The 17,731-nt window shown below is 39.7% G+C and overlaps 1 protein-coding gene across 1 annotated transcript in view; it reads left to right on the plus strand.

Moving 5' to 3' along the window:
- LOC120038320 (zinc finger protein 729-like) overlaps positions 1-8,663 on the plus strand; it is a gene marked incomplete at both ends in the record, with an annotated part of 50,494 nt that extends 41,831 nt beyond the window's left edge. The window contains one exon of the mRNA XM_038984113.1: positions 8,096-8,663. Within this exon, the coding sequence (XP_038840041.1) occupies positions 8,096-8,663 (568 nt within the window). The remainder of the gene's footprint in view (positions 1-8,095) is intronic.
- Positions 8,664-17,731: the final 9,068 nt, after the last annotated feature.

Consider the following 17,731-nt stretch of genomic DNA (forward strand, 5'->3'; position numbering starts at 1 on the left):
TTTGATGCTCCTTGGTTGGGGTCTGAGCAGATTATTTGTTGCGATTGCAAACGTAATAAAATGGTGGTCCGATAGTCCAGGATTATGAGGAAAAACATTAAGATCTACAACATTTATTCCATGGGACAAAACTAGGTCCAGAGTATGACTGTGGCAGTGAGTAGGTCCAGAGACATGTTGGACAAAACCCACTGAGTCGATGATGGCTCCGAAAGACTTTTGGAGTGGGTCTGTGGACTTCTCCACATGAATATTAAAATCACCAAAAATTAGAATATGATCTGCTATGACTACAAGGTCTGATAGGAATTCAGGGAACTCAGAGAGGAATGCTGTATATGGCCCAGGAGGCCTGTAAACAGTAGCTATAAAAAGTGATTGAGTAGGCTGCATAGATTTCATGACTAGAAGCTCAAAAGACGAAAACGTCATTTTCTTTTTTGTAAATTGAAATTTGATATCGTAAATGTTAGCAACACCTCCGCCTTTGCGGGATGCACGGGGGATTCGCGGGATGCACGGGGGATATGGTCATATAACAGAAATACTCTGAAAATCACATTTACACAAGCATCGTTGATCATTTCCAAACTGATTGCAGATTTTCCTGACAAGGTTGCCAGTCTGGCATCCTCAACCATAGTGCCGTTTAGGCACACGCCCCCTATCAGAGGAGGTCGGTATGTGGCTGGTGAATCACCCAAGCCACACAGGAAAACCTCATGTTCGGTTAAGTTCCGAGTTGAACTCACCTTGTCATTTGTCACCAATGGCGAAGTCATAACCAAGTTCACCGGGTTTGTGGCAGATGCTGACGTCGAACACACGCCGTTGCGCAATGTATGACAGGTAGCCTTGGAAGAATGCGGGGAAGTCAACGGAGTTGGCATACATATTTGTCACCAGATTTGGTTGGTTTTCCAATCCATTAGTGGTACCAAACGGTCAATTAAATCTATCCCAATAAGCATCCGTTCGATGTCGATGGTAATCGCTTTCGAAGTTGAGTTTAAGTAGGAGACACTTGAATAGTGGCGAGGTAGCTTCGGTGAAACCCCTAAGCTTCGTGTCGCAACGTTCCGTTTTCAACCAACGGTTTGTTGGGTCCACTGCCCCTTTTAGTTCATCCAGCAAGGTTTCGGATATGAGTGAAATTGTCAAACCCGAATCTATGAGAGCGTGACAGGTCAAACAGTCCTCCAGGACTGTTCTAAGGTATGGCCTGTTCGAGTTGGGTTTTCTCATCATATCCCCAACATAATGGAGTGGGTTGGGAGTACCGAGCGGTTTGTAATCTGTGTCGATTTCCAAGACGGATAACTCACCTATGTGACCCAGTGGGTCCTCTATCGGAATGTGAGAGGAATCATCTGTTGCAAAGCTGCTTATCTAGAACGAGTGGTCCCTGGACAGGGATTGGAGTGGGGGCGGGGGTATTGGAAATGTTGACGTCCTCTCGAATTGCGTTAGTTTCGGCTGACTTGGTTCCCAACAATTTTACGCCTAGTTATGTTGTCCTCTTTCTCAAATTTCTTACGATGCAGTACATCTCTTATCAGAGTTTCTATATCATTTCGCTTAGGGTTTAGATCATTGTTGAACACTTTGTTGCGCTTGTTACTCTTGTGTCCTGACCCTTTGTGAGGGTTAGGCGCAGGGACATATCGGCCAAGTTGATCTCTACGGGACCTGTTCGATTGGGGACGTTCATCATAGCTATTGCTACTGCAGTGGTTGTCAGTGTGGTGGTTACTTGGTTGCCACCCCCTTTGATCGTCATCTTTTACCGCACCTGTCCCTAATGCTGCACCTTCTAATTGGAGTGATGGTTCCCGCCTAAGCTCGAAAGTCGAGGTGTCCGGGCTCTTAGCCCGGCTTGCTTTTAATGCTTCAAAAGCGGTGCTTACAAGCTCTCAGAGCGTCGAGATTGGCAACCCAATGTGGGCAGTAGGGCCCAAGTAGTTGATGAAGTAGATGTTTGACAGAAACAGTTGTTTGAATGGTAATAGGTCTTCCATTCCCGTTTCAGTGAGCATGCCAAAGTAAGCTGAAAAAAGCAGGTGATAGTAGGTCTGTGGGTGTTCATTTTGAGCTTGTCTGATATTGTTAGCCAACGAGCTGTCGTGTTTGCGAGTCGCAGAACCACTGAATTCTATTTTCAAAACCGTGGCAAGTTTAGCGTAGTCGTGCAGGATTTCGCCACAATTTCTCTGTATATAATGGCCCATAACTTTAACACTAGCAGAGATCCTGGAACTGATATACCCTTACAGTATATTATATTCAACAATATATACAAAAATCAACATTTATATTTTCAATATTAATGTAAGAAATGTTTGAATGAAATCCGAATACTACTCATATTACAGAGCAAGTGGTAAAGATTCATGACACCCATTGTTGATTTGTAGCCTGTAGCATCTAATGATGAAACATTATGGAGTCTTGAAGGAGGACTGTAGCATCTAATGATTATACATTATGGGGTCTTGAAGGAGGACTGTAGCATCTAATGATGAAACATTATGGAGTCTTGAAGGAGGACTGTAGCATCTAATGATGAAACATTATGGAGTCTTGGAGGAGGACTGTAGCATCTAATGATGAAACATTATGGAGTCTTAAAACTTCTTATGGCTAGTGGAACCCCTCGACAACATTCCGCTGAAAAGGCAGAGCGCTAAATTCAAAAATATTTTTTAGAAATATGTAACTTTGATGCATTCACAAGTGCAATACACCAAATTAAAGCTTAACTTCTTGTTAATCTACCCATCGTGTCCGATTTCAAAAAAAGCTTTACAGCGAAAGCACACCATATAATTATGTTAGGTCAGAGCCTAGTCACAAAAACACACACAGCCATTTTCCAGCCAAAGAGAGGAGTCACAAAAAGCAGAAATATAGATTAAATTAAATTTATCACTAACCTTTGATGATCTTCATAAAATGGCACTTATAGGACTTCATGTTACACAATACATGTATGTTTTGTTCGATAAAGTTCATATTTATATCCAAAAATCTCAGTTTACATTGGCGCTTTATGGTCAGTAATGTTGAGCATCGAAAACATCCGGCAAATTTTGAGGCACATCAATTTACAGAAATCCTCATAATAAACATGTAAAAGTTGATAAAAGATACAAGTATTATGCACAGAATTATAGATATACTTTTCCTTAATGCAACCGCTGTGTCAGATTTCAAAAAAGCTTTACGGAAAAAGCAAACCATGCAATAATCCGAGTACGGCGCTCAGACACAAGCCATGCAGATACCCGCCATGTTGTTGAGTCAGAAATAGCGTTTTAAATATTCACCTACCTTTGATGATCTTCAGAATGCACTCCCAGGAATCCCAGTTCAACAATAAATGTTTGTTTTGTTCGATAAAGTCCAACATTTATGTCCAAATACCTCCTTTTGTTAGCGCGTTTGGTAAACAAATCCAAGCTCACGAGGCGCGGGCAAGTCCAGGCGAAAGTTCCGATGAAAAGTTCAAAAATGTATGTTACAGTTCGTAGAAACATGTCAAACGATGTATAGAATCAATCTTTAGGCTGTTTTTAACATAAATCTTCAATAATGTTCCAACCAGCGAATTCCTTTGTCTTAAGAATTGCAATGGAACGCAGGTCGCTCTCACGTGTAGGCGCATGACCAGCTCATGCCACTCTGGCAGACCTCTGGTTGAAACAGCTCTCATTCCCCCCTCCTTCACAGTAGAAGCCTCAAACAATGTTCTAAGACTGTTGACATCTCGTGGAAGCCTTAGGAAGTGCAATATGACCCCATAGACACTGTACATTCGAAAGGCAATGAGTTGAAAACTACAAACCTCAGATTTCCCACTTCCTGGTTGGATTTTTCTCAGGTTTTCGCCTGCCATATGAGTTCTGTTATACTCACAGACATCATTCAAACAGTTTTAGAAACTTCAGAGTGTTTTCCATCCAATAATACTAATAATATGCATATCTTATCTTCTGAAGATGAGTAGCTGGCAGTTTAATTTGGATATGCTTTTCATCCAAACGTGAAATTGCTGCCCCCTATCCTAGAGAAGTTTTTAACGAATGCACTGTGTGTGTATACTGAACCAAAATATAAACAACAATTTACAGTTTATATGAGTCAGTGATTGTAAATAAATAAACGAGGCCCTGATCTATGGACTTTACATAACTGGGCAGGGGCACAGCCATTGGTAAGCCCTGGAGTGCATACACCCACCCATTGCGGAGCCAGGCCCAGCCAATCAGAATTAGTTTTTCCCCACAAAAGGGCTTCATTTCAAAGAGAAATACAACTCTGGTGGCTGGTCTCAGACAATGTGGAGGTCCTGGGCTGGCGTCGTTATATGTGGTCTGTGGTTGTGAGGCCAGTTGGATGTACTGCCAAATTCTCTAAAATGACGTTGGAGGCGGCTTCTGGTAGAGATTTTAACATTCAATTATCTGGTAACAGCTCCAGTGGATATTCCTGCAGTCAGCATGCCAATTGCACGCTCCCTCAAAACTTGAGACATCTGTGGCATTGTGTTGTGTGACAGAACTGCACATTTTAGTGGCCTTTTATTCTCCCCAGCACAAGGTGCACTTGTGTAATGATCATGCTGTTTAATCAGCTTGATATGCCACACCTGTCAGGTGGATGGATTATCTTGGCAAAGAATAAATGTTAACTAACAGGGATGTAAAAAATTCTGCAATCTTTTTTTTCAGCTCATGAAACATCCAACACTTTACATGTTGCGTTTATATTTTTGTTTATTGTAGTTACTCTCAGTTTTAGGAACATCTTCCCAAATACACTGCTCAAAAAAATAAAGGGAACACTTAAACAACACAATGTAACTTCAAGTCAATCACACTTCTGTGAAATCAAACTGTCCACTTAGGAAGCAACACTGATTGACAATAAATTTCACATGCTGTTGTGCAAATGAAATAGACAAAAGGTGGAAATTATAGGCAATTAGTAAGACACCCCCAAAAAAGGAATGGTTCTGCAGGTGGTGACCACACACCACTTCTCAGTTCCTATGCTTCCTGGCTGATGTTTTGGTCACTTTTGAATGCTGGCGGTGCTTTCACTCTAGTGGTAGCATGAGACGGAGTCTACAACCCACACAAGTGGCTCAGGTATTGCAGTTCATCCAGGATGGCACATCAATGCGAACTGTGGCAAAAAGGTTTGTTGTGTCTGTCAGCGTAGTGTCCAGAGCATGGAGGCGCTACCAGGAGACAGGCCAGTACATCAGGAGACGTGGAGGAGGCCGTAGGAGGGCAACAACCCAGCAGCAGGACCGCTACCTCCGCCGTGTCCTTTGTCCAGAATAGTTGTTGTTTTGATCTGGAACGGCAAATATCCCTCTTCATTTAGCATGGGCACTTGCCAAGTGACACGGATTACTCCAACGTCAACAAAGTTAGAAAACGGAACAGGGCAAAACTCCCGAAAAAGTTTCAATAATCTGATTAAACTATATTGAAAAAACATACGTTACGAGGATATGGTGACATGTATCAAATCAAATCTAAGACGGAGATGTTCGTCTTTCATAACGACAGCTAAACAGAAGCCATATCAATGTCCTCTTTCGCGCGCTCCAGAAACAGGAAATGGACGGTCACGTCAAACAAAGACCTTTTATTCCACCTCTGACCAAGATAGACACGAAAATTCTTCTCTCACCGCATCTTGACAACCAGGGGAAGGCGTAGGAAGTGTTTGTGACTCCTACGTCACACGCCCATGTATAGGCATGCAGTTGAACAGAGCATAGATTTCTGACATTTCACTTCCTGGTCAGGAAAAATGCTGCAGAAGGATTTCTGTTTCACTCAGAGAAATAATTCAAACGTTTTTAGAAACTAGAGAGTGTTTTCTATCCAATTGTAATAATAATATGCATATTGTACAAGCAAGATTTGAGTACGACGCCGTTTGAAATGGGCACATATTATCTGGCTACTCAATACGCCCCCTGCAGCCATAAGAAGTTTTTAAGGAAGTGTGTACAATTGTGGCCAAAAGTTTTGAGAATGACACAAATATGAATTTTCAGTCTGCTGCCTCAGTTTGTATGATGGCAATTTGCATATACTCCAGAATGTTATGAAGAGTGATCAGATGAATTGTAATTAATTGCAAAGTCCCTCTTTGTCATGCAAATGAACTGAATCCCCCCCCAAAACTGGAAGCTTCAAAAGGATGGTGGTGCTTGGAATCATTGTTCTTCCTCTGTCACCCATGGTTACCTGCAAGGAAACACGTGCCGTCATCATTGCTTTGCACAAAAAAGACTTCACAGGCAAGGATATTGCTGCCAGTAAGATTGCACCTAAATCAACCTTTTATCGGAACATCGATAACTTCAAGGAGAGCGGTTCAATTGTTGTGAAGAAGGCTTCAGAGCGGTTTAATTGTTGTGAAGAAGGCTTCAGAGCGGTTTAATTGTTGTGAAGAAGGCTTCAGGGCACCCAAGAAAGTCCAACAAGCGCCAGGACCGTCTCCTAAAGTTGATTCAGCTGCGGGATCGGGGCACCACCAGTACAGAGCTTGCTCAGGAATAGCAGCAGGCAGGTGTGAGTGCATCTGCACACAAACTGATATTCTGCAAAGGGTACAGGGATTGGACTGCTGAGGACTGGGGTAAAGTCATTTTCTCTGATGAATCCCATTTTCGAATGTTTGGGGCATCTGGAAAAAAGCTTGTCTGGAGAAGACAAGGTGAGCGCTTCCATCAGTCCTGTATCTTGCCAACGGTAAAGCATCCTGAGACTATGTGTGGGGTTGCTTTTCAGCCAAGGGTGTGGGCTCACTCACAATGTTGCCTAAGAACACAGCCATGAATAAGGAATGGTACCAACACATCCTCCGAGAGCAACTTCTCCCAACCATCCAGGAACAGTTCGGTGACAAACAATTCCTTTTCCAGCATGAAGGAGCACCTTGCCATAAGGCAAACGTGATAAGTGGCTTGGGGAACAAAACATCAATATTTTGGGTCCAGGGCCAGGAATCTCCCCAGACCTTAATCCCATTGAGAACTTGTGGTCAATCCTCAAGAGGCGGTTGGACAAACAAAACCCCACAAATTCTGACAAACTCCAAGCATTGATTATGCAAGAATGGGCTGCCATCACAGGATGTGGCCCAGAAGTTAATTGACACCAGGGTGGATTGCAGAGGTATTGCAAAAGAAGGGTCAACACTGCAAATAATGACTCTTTGCATCAACTTCATGTCATTGCCAATAAAAGCCTTTGACACTTATGAAATGCTTGTAATTATACTTCAGTATTTCATAGTAACATCTGACAAAAATATCTGAAGACACTGAATCAGCAAACTTTGTGGAAATTAATATTTGTGTCATTCTCAAAACTTTTGGCCACAACTGTAGCTCGCATTCTGTATCATACAGCTATGAAAGTTATATATTTAGAACCACCTGCTCGATTGGAATTAAGCGACGTCTGTGTCTTGAGTGTCCAAGAACGGTTTAGTTTTTTGTGTTCTGACTTGTAAAACAGAATGAATAAAAAAGTAATGTAAACATTATCAGTAATTACCAGGAAACTACAACATTTGTTTTAAAATCACACCAAGATTGCTAAAACTGGCCTTAGGTTATTGAGCGATCTGATTAGGATTTACCCTCGTAGCAAGGCCTATTTATCATGTGGAGGTTTCATTCAGGTCTCTTTTTTTAAAAACACACTGTCTTTAGCAGGAGAAAGTCCAGACTCGGAGGATCCAGAGCCAGGGACGTCCAAACCAACAAGAAGACACCAGTGTTCCCACTGTGGCAAGTGTTTTAAACAGTTAGGGAACCTGAAAGAACACGAGAGAATACACACAGGGGAGAAGCCTTACCACTGCTCCCAGTGTGGCAAGTGGTTTAAACAGTTAGGGAATCTGAAAGAACACGAGAGAATACACACAGGTGAGAAGCCTTACCACTGCTCCCAGTGTGGAAAGGGTTTCGGCCAGCCGGCCCATCTGAAACGGCATGAGAGAATACACACAGGGGAGAAGCCTTACCACTGCTCCCAGTGCGGAAAGAGTTGTAACGATTTAGGGAACCTGAAAAAACACGAGAGAATACACACAGGGGAGAAGCCTTACCACTGCTCCCAGTGCGGAAAGAGTTTTAGCGATTTAGGGAACCTGAAAAAACACGAGAGAATACACACAGGGGAGAAGCCGTACCACTGCTCCCAGTGTGGCAAGTGTTTTAAACAGTTAGGGAATCTGAAAGAACACGAGAGAATACACACAGGGGAGAATTCTTACCACTGCTCCCAGTGTGGCAAGTGTTTTAAACAGTTAGGGAATTTGAAAGAACACGAGAGAATACACACAGGGGAGAATTCTTACCACTGCTCGCAGTGTGGAAAGAGTTTTAACCGGTCAGGGAATCTGAAAAAACATGAGAGAATACACACAGGGGAGAAGCCTTACCACTGCTCCCAGTGTGGCAAGTGTTTTAAACAGTTAGGGAATTTGAAAGAACACGAGAGAATACACACAGGTGAGAAGCCTTACCACTGCTCCCAGTGTTTAAAGGGTTTCAGCCAGCTGGCGAATCTGAAACGGCATGAGAGAATACACACAGGGGAGAAGCCTTACCACTGCTCCTTGTGTGGAACGAGTTTTAACGATTTAGGGAACCTGAAAAAACATGAGAGAATACACACAGGGCAGAAGCCTTACCACTGCTCTCAGTGTGGAAAGTTTTTCGGCCGGTCAGGGGATCTGAAAAAACATGAGAGAATACACACAGGGAGAAGCCTTACCGCTGCTCCCAATGTGGAATGAGTTTCAACCAGCCGGGGGAGCTGAAATGGCATGAGAGAATACGTCCTTTTTTAAACTCTGACACTGTGTGTGTGTTTATCTGTGTGTCATTCCTCCAGCACTGCAGATAATCAAGTGATATTTGGATGTGATGCATTTGTTCCGTTGTTTACATTTGCAATGTTGGCCCACTGATGATTTAATGAAATGAAAATGTTCACAGACTCTGTAATGCAAAATGTTAATTGTATGTGTCCACATATCTGAGTATGTGACTTGTGGTGGATGAATCAGAATTAGTTGGGTAACATAGATAATTAAGATGTCTTATCTGCATAATATGCTGATGTGATATACTTGTTATTAGAATGTATCCCTTCGGACTCTGGTGTTGGCAGTTGCACTTCTTCCCTCAGCTGGGGCTCAGTCACCTGGGGCCCAGAGAGGGGAGAGGTCAGGCTTGTCTTTCCTTTGGCATTGGGGGGAGGTGTATGGCAGTGTCTGGAAGCATTGTATGTCCTCTCTGATGTTGCACTTATCCTGGGATAGTGTATGACCTAGAGGCTCACTCCCCTCAGTGAGCTTGTCCAGGAGTGGGGTCAATAAGGGGTTTTACTTGAGATGGGAGAATATAGAGTTGACAATTGAGTTATGCCATTGGATGAGTTTGTGTTTTTGTGCTATGAAGTACCAGGAACGAGATTAGAACCTCGTCTTAGGGACCAAACTGAATGATAAATTATAGCGAATGCTATCTGGCTACGGGATACTCCTTTCTCATTATAAAGTCTCACTTTGTGAACTGTTCCTAATATCTGTGGTTTGTTATGTCGACTAGGGGGTGGATCTTTGCTATAAAAGATCTCAGTAGCCATTGTGTTGCCACTCTCAACGGTTCATTAGACATAGTGAATTGTTGAAAGTCATTGCAAAGATCTTATTATTAAAGATGTAGGTTAAGTATAACTCTGATTAGTGTGTGAAGTTTGTCTCTCATTTGGTAATACAGAAATTAACCACCACAGACTAACCTTGTGAAACTGACCTATTATAATCTCCTGTTCTTGGGAGTATCATTCTGCATTTCAAACCAGCTGCACCTGCATCCTTGTATGAATAATATCCCGCCCAGGAACAGGAAACTAAAAAGGTATGTGCCCATCACCTAATGCTTCAGGAATTCAAACTGTCTACACTGCGCTGTGTAACTCTGTTATTCTCTCTGAGCTCAGAAATAAAGAATCTTGGTTTGACTTGGACTCCAGCAGATCCTTATTTTATAATATCCACCACAACTCTCCCACAGATTGCTGTTTATCATTGTCTCAGTGAAGAGTTCTTCGTTTTACTTTCCTGGGGGCATTTACAAGCCTCCCACTGGTTGAATAAACGTTGTTTCCACGTCATTTCAACAAAACAAATCCATGTGATGATGTTTGATCAATGTGGGAAACTGATTGTATTTGTAAAAAGCCATGAACATCAGGTATTTTTTATTTTTCACCGAACTGGCAACCCAAATCCAATGACAGGTGAAATTTTGTGTTGATTTGATGTTGAATTCACTTTAGTTGACAACTCAAAGAAATGTAAAGAGAAACTAGACATTCAACACATCTGTGCCCAGTGGGCTGGTTTGAATACATGGCAGTTGTTGGATCAATATCCACCTTAGTAGCTAAGTTTCCATGCAATTTACTACAGACTTTCATGTGAATATTCTCAAATCTGCATAAAACAATATACACATTTTCCCATCAGAAATGTTTGCATCAACCAGACTTATTGTGGATAAAAGGCTTTGCGTTATGACGTAGTGCACAAGAAAAATAACGTTTGCTGTTAAATTCCCATGTACCGAATGAAAAATACAAGTTAAATTGGTTTCCATCACATTTTCAACTCCACTGATGGTTTTAAAAACTTGTGTGAAATAGGAAACGTGCTCTTGTCCCGTGTTCTGTAGCCTGCAGCTCACATATACAGTGCTGGTAGGCTACCTATATGATGAAATTGTTATGAATGAGAGCGATATTATTGTATTTGTCAAATGGCAACCAAGCATCAATCATCATGTCACCAGAATAAGACCATCAAAATGTATTGGAAAGGAGCATCAAGCTCGTCACATGCAGTTTCACCACCCTGTGAAGTTCATAACTTATTTCATCTGTAGCCTAAAAAACTACATGGTTTCCCAAGTCGTAGAGGGAGGACCACACAACATATCATCACGTGACTCCAAGTTAAAACAGATGTGATGCTTAGTATATAAATATTTGTGGATAAATGAGTTTCCACCGCCATTTCTTGCTCATACATTTTTACTGACACAAAAAGACCCCACCATGTCAAACAAACTAACAAATTGTCTATCTGCATTAATAAAATTGTACAGGCATATCCTGTTTCCATCAGCCCGGTCATTACTTTGGAAATGGTTGGATCAATGTCCACCTTCATGATATGGATGAAGCCTGATTTGGAATGTCTGAGTAGTTCTATCTGATGTCATAATACACCCCTCTGATAATCAAGTGATATTTGGAATGTCTGAGTAGTTCTATATGATGTCATAATACATCCCTCTGATAATCAAGTGATATTTGGAATGTCTGAGTAGTTCTATATGATGTCATAATACATCCCTCTGATAATCAAGTGATATTTGGAATGTCTGAGTAGTTCTATATGATGTCATAATACATCCCTCTGATAATCAAGTGATATTTGGAATGTCTGAGTAGTTCTATATGATGTCATAATACACCCCTCTGATAGTGATACGTTTGCTCCATTGTTTCCATGTCAGTTGGAGGCCCACTTTATGTCTTACATAGTGGGGCTTTAAAAGAATAGTATGGTGACATCTTAGTGTGGCTTGAAATGATTAGGATTATTAATCAAAAACTCCAAAGAAACAATACACTGCGGCTTTGACGTCAAGATGAGAATGGGCTGATGGTTGTTGGTGCTTCTATATAGGTAAGGCTGTCCAATATGAATGTTCAATACACACAATAGGTTGATCGGTAGCCAGTTAGCTAGCTGCTACAGTCCAATATGAATGTTCAATACACACTAGGTTGATCGGTAGCCAGTTAGCTATCAACAAAATCAAAATGGACTCCAGGCCTGGTGGTGGCTGCAGTGCACTACAACCACTGTTTACCAGGGCTTCCTGAGTGAAAAATAATTTGGCTATATAAAGAGGGCACGACAAAACCTATTCCCCCTTTGGCATGGGTCCTCAGATCACAACGCAGGGCCAGACGAATTACCAGGACGTGTACTCCGAGCATGCGCTGACCAACTGGCAAGTGTCTTCACTGACATGTTCAACCTCTCCCTATCTGAGTCTGTAATACCAACATGTTTCAAGCAGACCACCATAGTCCCTGTGCCCAAGAACACCAAGGTAACCTACCTAAATGACTACCGACCCATAGCACTCACGTCTGTAGCCATGAAGTGCTTTGAAAGGCTGATCATCTCTATGGAGATGGGAGAACCTTCCAGAAGGACAACCACCTCTGCAGCACTCTGCCAGTCTGGCCTTTATGGTAGAGTGGCCAGACGGAAGCCACTCCTCAGCACTCTCCCTACGGTGAAGCATGGTGGTTGCAGAATCATGCTGTGAGGATGTTTTTCAGTGGCAGGGACTGGGAGGCAAGTCACAATTGAGGCAAAGATGAACAGAGCAAAGTACAGAGAGATCCTTGATGAAAACCTGCTCCAGAGATCTCAGGACCACAGACTGGAGCGGTATAAAAAATATATGTGTTTAAAAATATACAGTACCAGTCAAAAGTTTGGACACACCTACTCATTCCAGAGATTTTCATTATTTTTACTATTTTCTGCGTTGTAGAATAATAGTGAATACATCAAAACTATGAAATAACATATATGGAATCATGTAGTAACCAAAAAAGTGTTAAAGAATTCAAAATATATTTTATGTTTGAGATTCTTCAAAGTAGCCACCCTTTGCCTTGATGACAGCTTTGCACACTCTTTTTATTTTATTTTTTTATTATTATTATTATTATTGTTATTATTATTTTTTTTATTTTTTTGAGGGGGTGGATCAGCCTAATATTGCGGAAAGAATGTTGCTTCCAATGTAATTGTCTGCATCATTTCCAATCCCCCATATTTTTTGGGGTAAATATATATATATCCATTCACGTATGCATACATATACACATATATACATACACATACCTACATAGACATACATACTTTTTTTTAAAGAGTATACCTTTATTATTATTCCCTGCAAACCCTACCACCGATCCCCCAATTGGAGTAAACTGATAAACATTTCTGTTTTTACCTTCAATTTATACATCTTATACACATTTTACAGACACAGTCTACTTTATAATAGTTCTCAATTGTTTGTTCTTAGTCCTTCCTCTATTTCTGTTGTCCATCCAGTTTGATTTCCACTTGTAACTGTGCTATTTCACAAAAGCTCCGCACCTATACACATTTCACAGATCCCGTATGCCCTACATTGTTTATCTTGTTATTAGTCCCACCCTTCAGCTCCACTCAACCTTTCCCATCTATCTTCCAACATCATCCATTTCGGATTTTTATTTGCCATATATTTTTCAACTGTGCTGTGATGCTTCACAAAAGATTTGAAACTTCCTATTCTCATAGCTTCCACGGATTGTAAATTAAAAATAAACATTTTTGCTAAAATAATTATTATATTATTGATTGATTGACTATGGCTTTTCAAATCCCCCAGTATTGCTATCTGTAGCGTTAGTTCTACGCAAATGTTGCAATTCTTCAACCATTCCTGGACCTGTGACCAAAAACGAGCTACATGCGGACAATACCAAAATAAATGGTCTAATGACTCTGCCTCCTCACAGCAGAATCTACAGAGCTGAGAAGATTGTATCCCCCATATATATAACATTCTATTAGTTGCAAGAATTTTGTACAATAATTTAAATTGAAAAATTCGAAGTTTTGAATCCAGCGTTGTTTTGCGTATCAATTCATAAACCATGTGCCATGGAATGGGTACATCGAAAATCTCTTCCCAACTATTTTGCAATTTATATGGCACAGCTGTAAGTTTTTTGGTCCTTAAATGAAATTGGTATATGTTTTTATTTATCACACTTTTCTTTAACCATTTATGTTCTTTAATATAAGGCCGACATACAAGTTCCTTACTTTTATCCCCTTCCACCTGCCTCTTCCATTTTTGTGGTAATGCTGCAATTAATTGGTTGTAATTTTGGGTAGAGCAGACATTTCCATATGTCTGTGTTAGCTGCATGTGTGACATTACTCCACCAGTCCTATTTATGATATCATTCACAAAAATTATACCTTTTTTAAACATTTCTTCGATAAATACAGTTTTTTTTATCAATTACTATATTTGAATTTAACCACAAGATTTGTTGTACTATTTGTTCCGTCCTTTCAGGTGGATTAAACTGAAATTGCAACCAACTTTCTAAGGCTTGTTTAAAAAATAAAGATATTTTGGAGATTATTTCCTTTTCAAGCAACCGAAAGTGAGCAGGTGTAATCTGAATAAAGGGAAAAAGGCCCTTCTTGAACATAGGATGAGACATTCGTACCAATCTACTAGAGAACCAGTTTGGATTTAAGTATAACTTTTGTATGACTGATGCCTTTAGTGAGAGGTCTAATGCTTTAATATTTAATAATTTCTGCCCTCCGAATTCATATTCGTTATATAAATAGGCCCTTTTAATTTTATCTGGCTTGCCGTTCCAAATAAAATTGAATATTTTTTGTTCATATAATTTAAAAAGCAGGTCACTAGGTGTAGGCAAAACCATAAGCAAATAGGTAAACTGTGATATGATTAAAGAGTTAATCAGGTTGATTTTCCCACAAATAGACAGGTATTTTCCTTTCCATGGTAGCAAGATCTTATCTATTTTTGCTAACTTTCTATAAAAATTTATTGGAGTGAGATCATTTCTTTCTTTTGGGATTTGTATACCGAGTATGTCCACATCACCGTCAGACCATTTAATTGGTAAACTACATGGCAATGTAAAATGTGTATTTTTTAGTGATCCAATACGTAATATGGTACATTTATCATAATTTGGTTTTAATCCTGAGAGGATAGCAAATGTATCTAGATCCTCTAAGAGGCCGTGGAGAGATTCTAGTTGTGGTTTTAAAAGAAAACATGAATCATCAGCGTACAATGACACCTTAGTTTTTAGGTCCTGGATTTCTAATCCCTTAATATTAATGTTTGATCTAATTTTAACAGCTAACATTTCGATGGCAATAATAAATAGATATGCCGATAGTGGACAACCTTGTTTTACTCCTCTAGATAGTTTAAAACTTTCTGAGATGTAGCCATTATTTACTATTTTACACCTAGGGTTACTATACATAATTTTTACCCATTTTATAAGAGATTCCCCAAAATTGAAATATTCTAGGCATTTATATATAAACTCCAGTCGTACTTTATCAAAAGCCTTTTCAAAGTCAGCTATGAAAATCAGGCCTGGTGTCCCCGATATTTCATAGTGTTCTATTGTTTCCAGTACTTGCCTTATATTATCTCCAATGTATCGTCCATGTAAAAAAACCTGTCTGATTAGGATGAATAATATCTGACAAAACTTTTTTTATTCTATGCGCCAAGCATTTTGCTAGGATTTTTGCATCACAACACTGAAGTGTAAGAGGTCTCCAATTTTTTAAATGGACTGGATCTTTATATATACCACTTGGGTCCTGTTTCAGTAATAATGATATCACACCTTCTTGTTGCGTGTCTGATAATCTATCATTTATATAGGAGTGGTTAAAACAAGCTAATAATGGTCCTTTGAGTATATCAAAAAAATGTTTGTATACTTCCACTGGTATGCCATCCAGTCCTGGAGTTTTCCCATCCTTAAAGGCCCCAATTGCATCATGTAGTTCCTCCTCTGTAATTAGGCCTTCACATGAGTCTTTCTGTACAGATGTTAATTTTACATTATTATTAGGGAAAAAATCCATACAATTAGTTTCAGTTAGTGGAGATGGAGGAGCCTGAAACGAAAACATATTCTTAAAGTACTTTACTTCCTCTTCCAAAATATCATTTGGTGAATCATGCGTGACTCCATCATTTGTAACAAGTTTTAATACGTTTTTTTTGGTAGCATTTCTATATTGAAGATTGAAAAAGAATTTGGTGCATTTTTCCCCATATTCCATCCAGTTCGCTTTATTTTTATAATATATTACACTGGATCTTTCTTGAATAAGTTCCTCCATTTCTTTTTGTTTTTCCTCTAACTTATTCTGTGCCTCTATGGTACCGTTTTTATTGTTATCTAACTGTACTGTTAGTCCTTCAATTTCCTTTGTTAATATGGACTCTTTTGATCGAAATTGCTTTTGTTTTATAGATGAGTACTGAATTGCATGGCCTCTAAAGGCACACTTAAAAGTGTCCCATACAATATGGGGATCTGCTGTACCTATGTTATGTCTAAAAAAGTCAGTTATAAATTCTTCTGTCCTAGTTCTAAACAATTTATCATCTAGTAGGCTTTGATTAAATTTCCAATATCCTCGCCCACGTGGAAATTCTGTAAGAGTAATATATATGCCAATTATGTGATGGTCCGACCGCATTCTGTCCCCTATCAAACACTTTTTAACTTTTGGTGCCAGAGAGAATGATATAAGAAAGTAGTCAAGGCGACTAGCTTGATTAAGCCTCCGCCATGTATATCTCACTAGGTCAGGGTATTTAAGTCTCCATATATCCACTAATTCCAATATATCCATGACATTCCTGATTTCCTTAAGTGCCTGAGGGTGATAGTTTGTAGTGTGATTTCCTTTCCGGTCCATAGAGGTATTTAAGACCGTATTAAAATCTCCCACTATAATAATAGAGTCTAGTGTTGCTTGTAGAGTTGATACATTCTTATATATATTGTCAAAGAAGCTTGGATCATCATTATTCGGACCGTATAGGTTAATAAGCCATATATGTTTATTGTCCAATAACATATTTAAAATAATCCATCTACCTTGAGGATCTGTTTGGACAAGTTGCACATTTGGATCAAAGTTATTACTAATTAAAACCATCACCCCTTTTGAATTTCTTTGCCCATGGGAGAAATATATTTTCCCCCCCCCAGTTCTTTTTCCACAAAACTTAATCTAAAACTGTTGAATGGGTTTCCTGTAAACAGTAGATATTATAATCCTTCTCTTTTAGCCAGGTAAATACTGAGGTAAATACTTATACTGATTTAAATCAAATATTGAATTTGGGCTTTACTAATATTGCCCATAGAAATGCATTGATAAACACGTTTTAACCTTTCACGGGTATCTACCCCGGGTCCGGGAGCACCCCCCCCCCCCCCCCCCCACACTGAGTAGAATCGCTAGCATAGCGTCACAATTAAATAGTAGCATCTAAATATCATTAAATCACAAGTCCAAGACACCTAATGAAAGATACAGATCTTGTGAATAAAGCCACCATTTCAGATTTTTTAAATGTTTTACAGGGAAGACAAAATATGTAAATCTATTAGCTAACCACGTTAGCAAAAGACACCATTTTTCTTTGTCCACCATTTTCTCTCTCCACCAGTAGCTATCACCAATTCGGCCAAATAAAGATATTGATAGCCACTAACCAAGAAAAAACCTAATCAGATGACAGTCTGATAACATATTTATGGTATAGGATAGGTTTTGTTAGAAAAATGTGCATATTTCAGGTATAAATCATAGTTTACAATTGCACCCACCATCACAACTCGACTAGAATAAATACACAGAGCAACGTGTATTACCTAATTACTAATCATAAAACATTTCGTAAAAATACACAGCATACACTAATTGAAAGACACAG

This window comes from Salvelinus namaycush, unplaced genomic scaffold (assembly GCF_016432855.1).
Source record: "Salvelinus namaycush isolate Seneca unplaced genomic scaffold, SaNama_1.0 Scaffold213, whole genome shotgun sequence".
Lineage (NCBI taxonomy): Eukaryota > Metazoa > Chordata > Actinopteri > Salmoniformes > Salmonidae > Salvelinus > Salvelinus namaycush.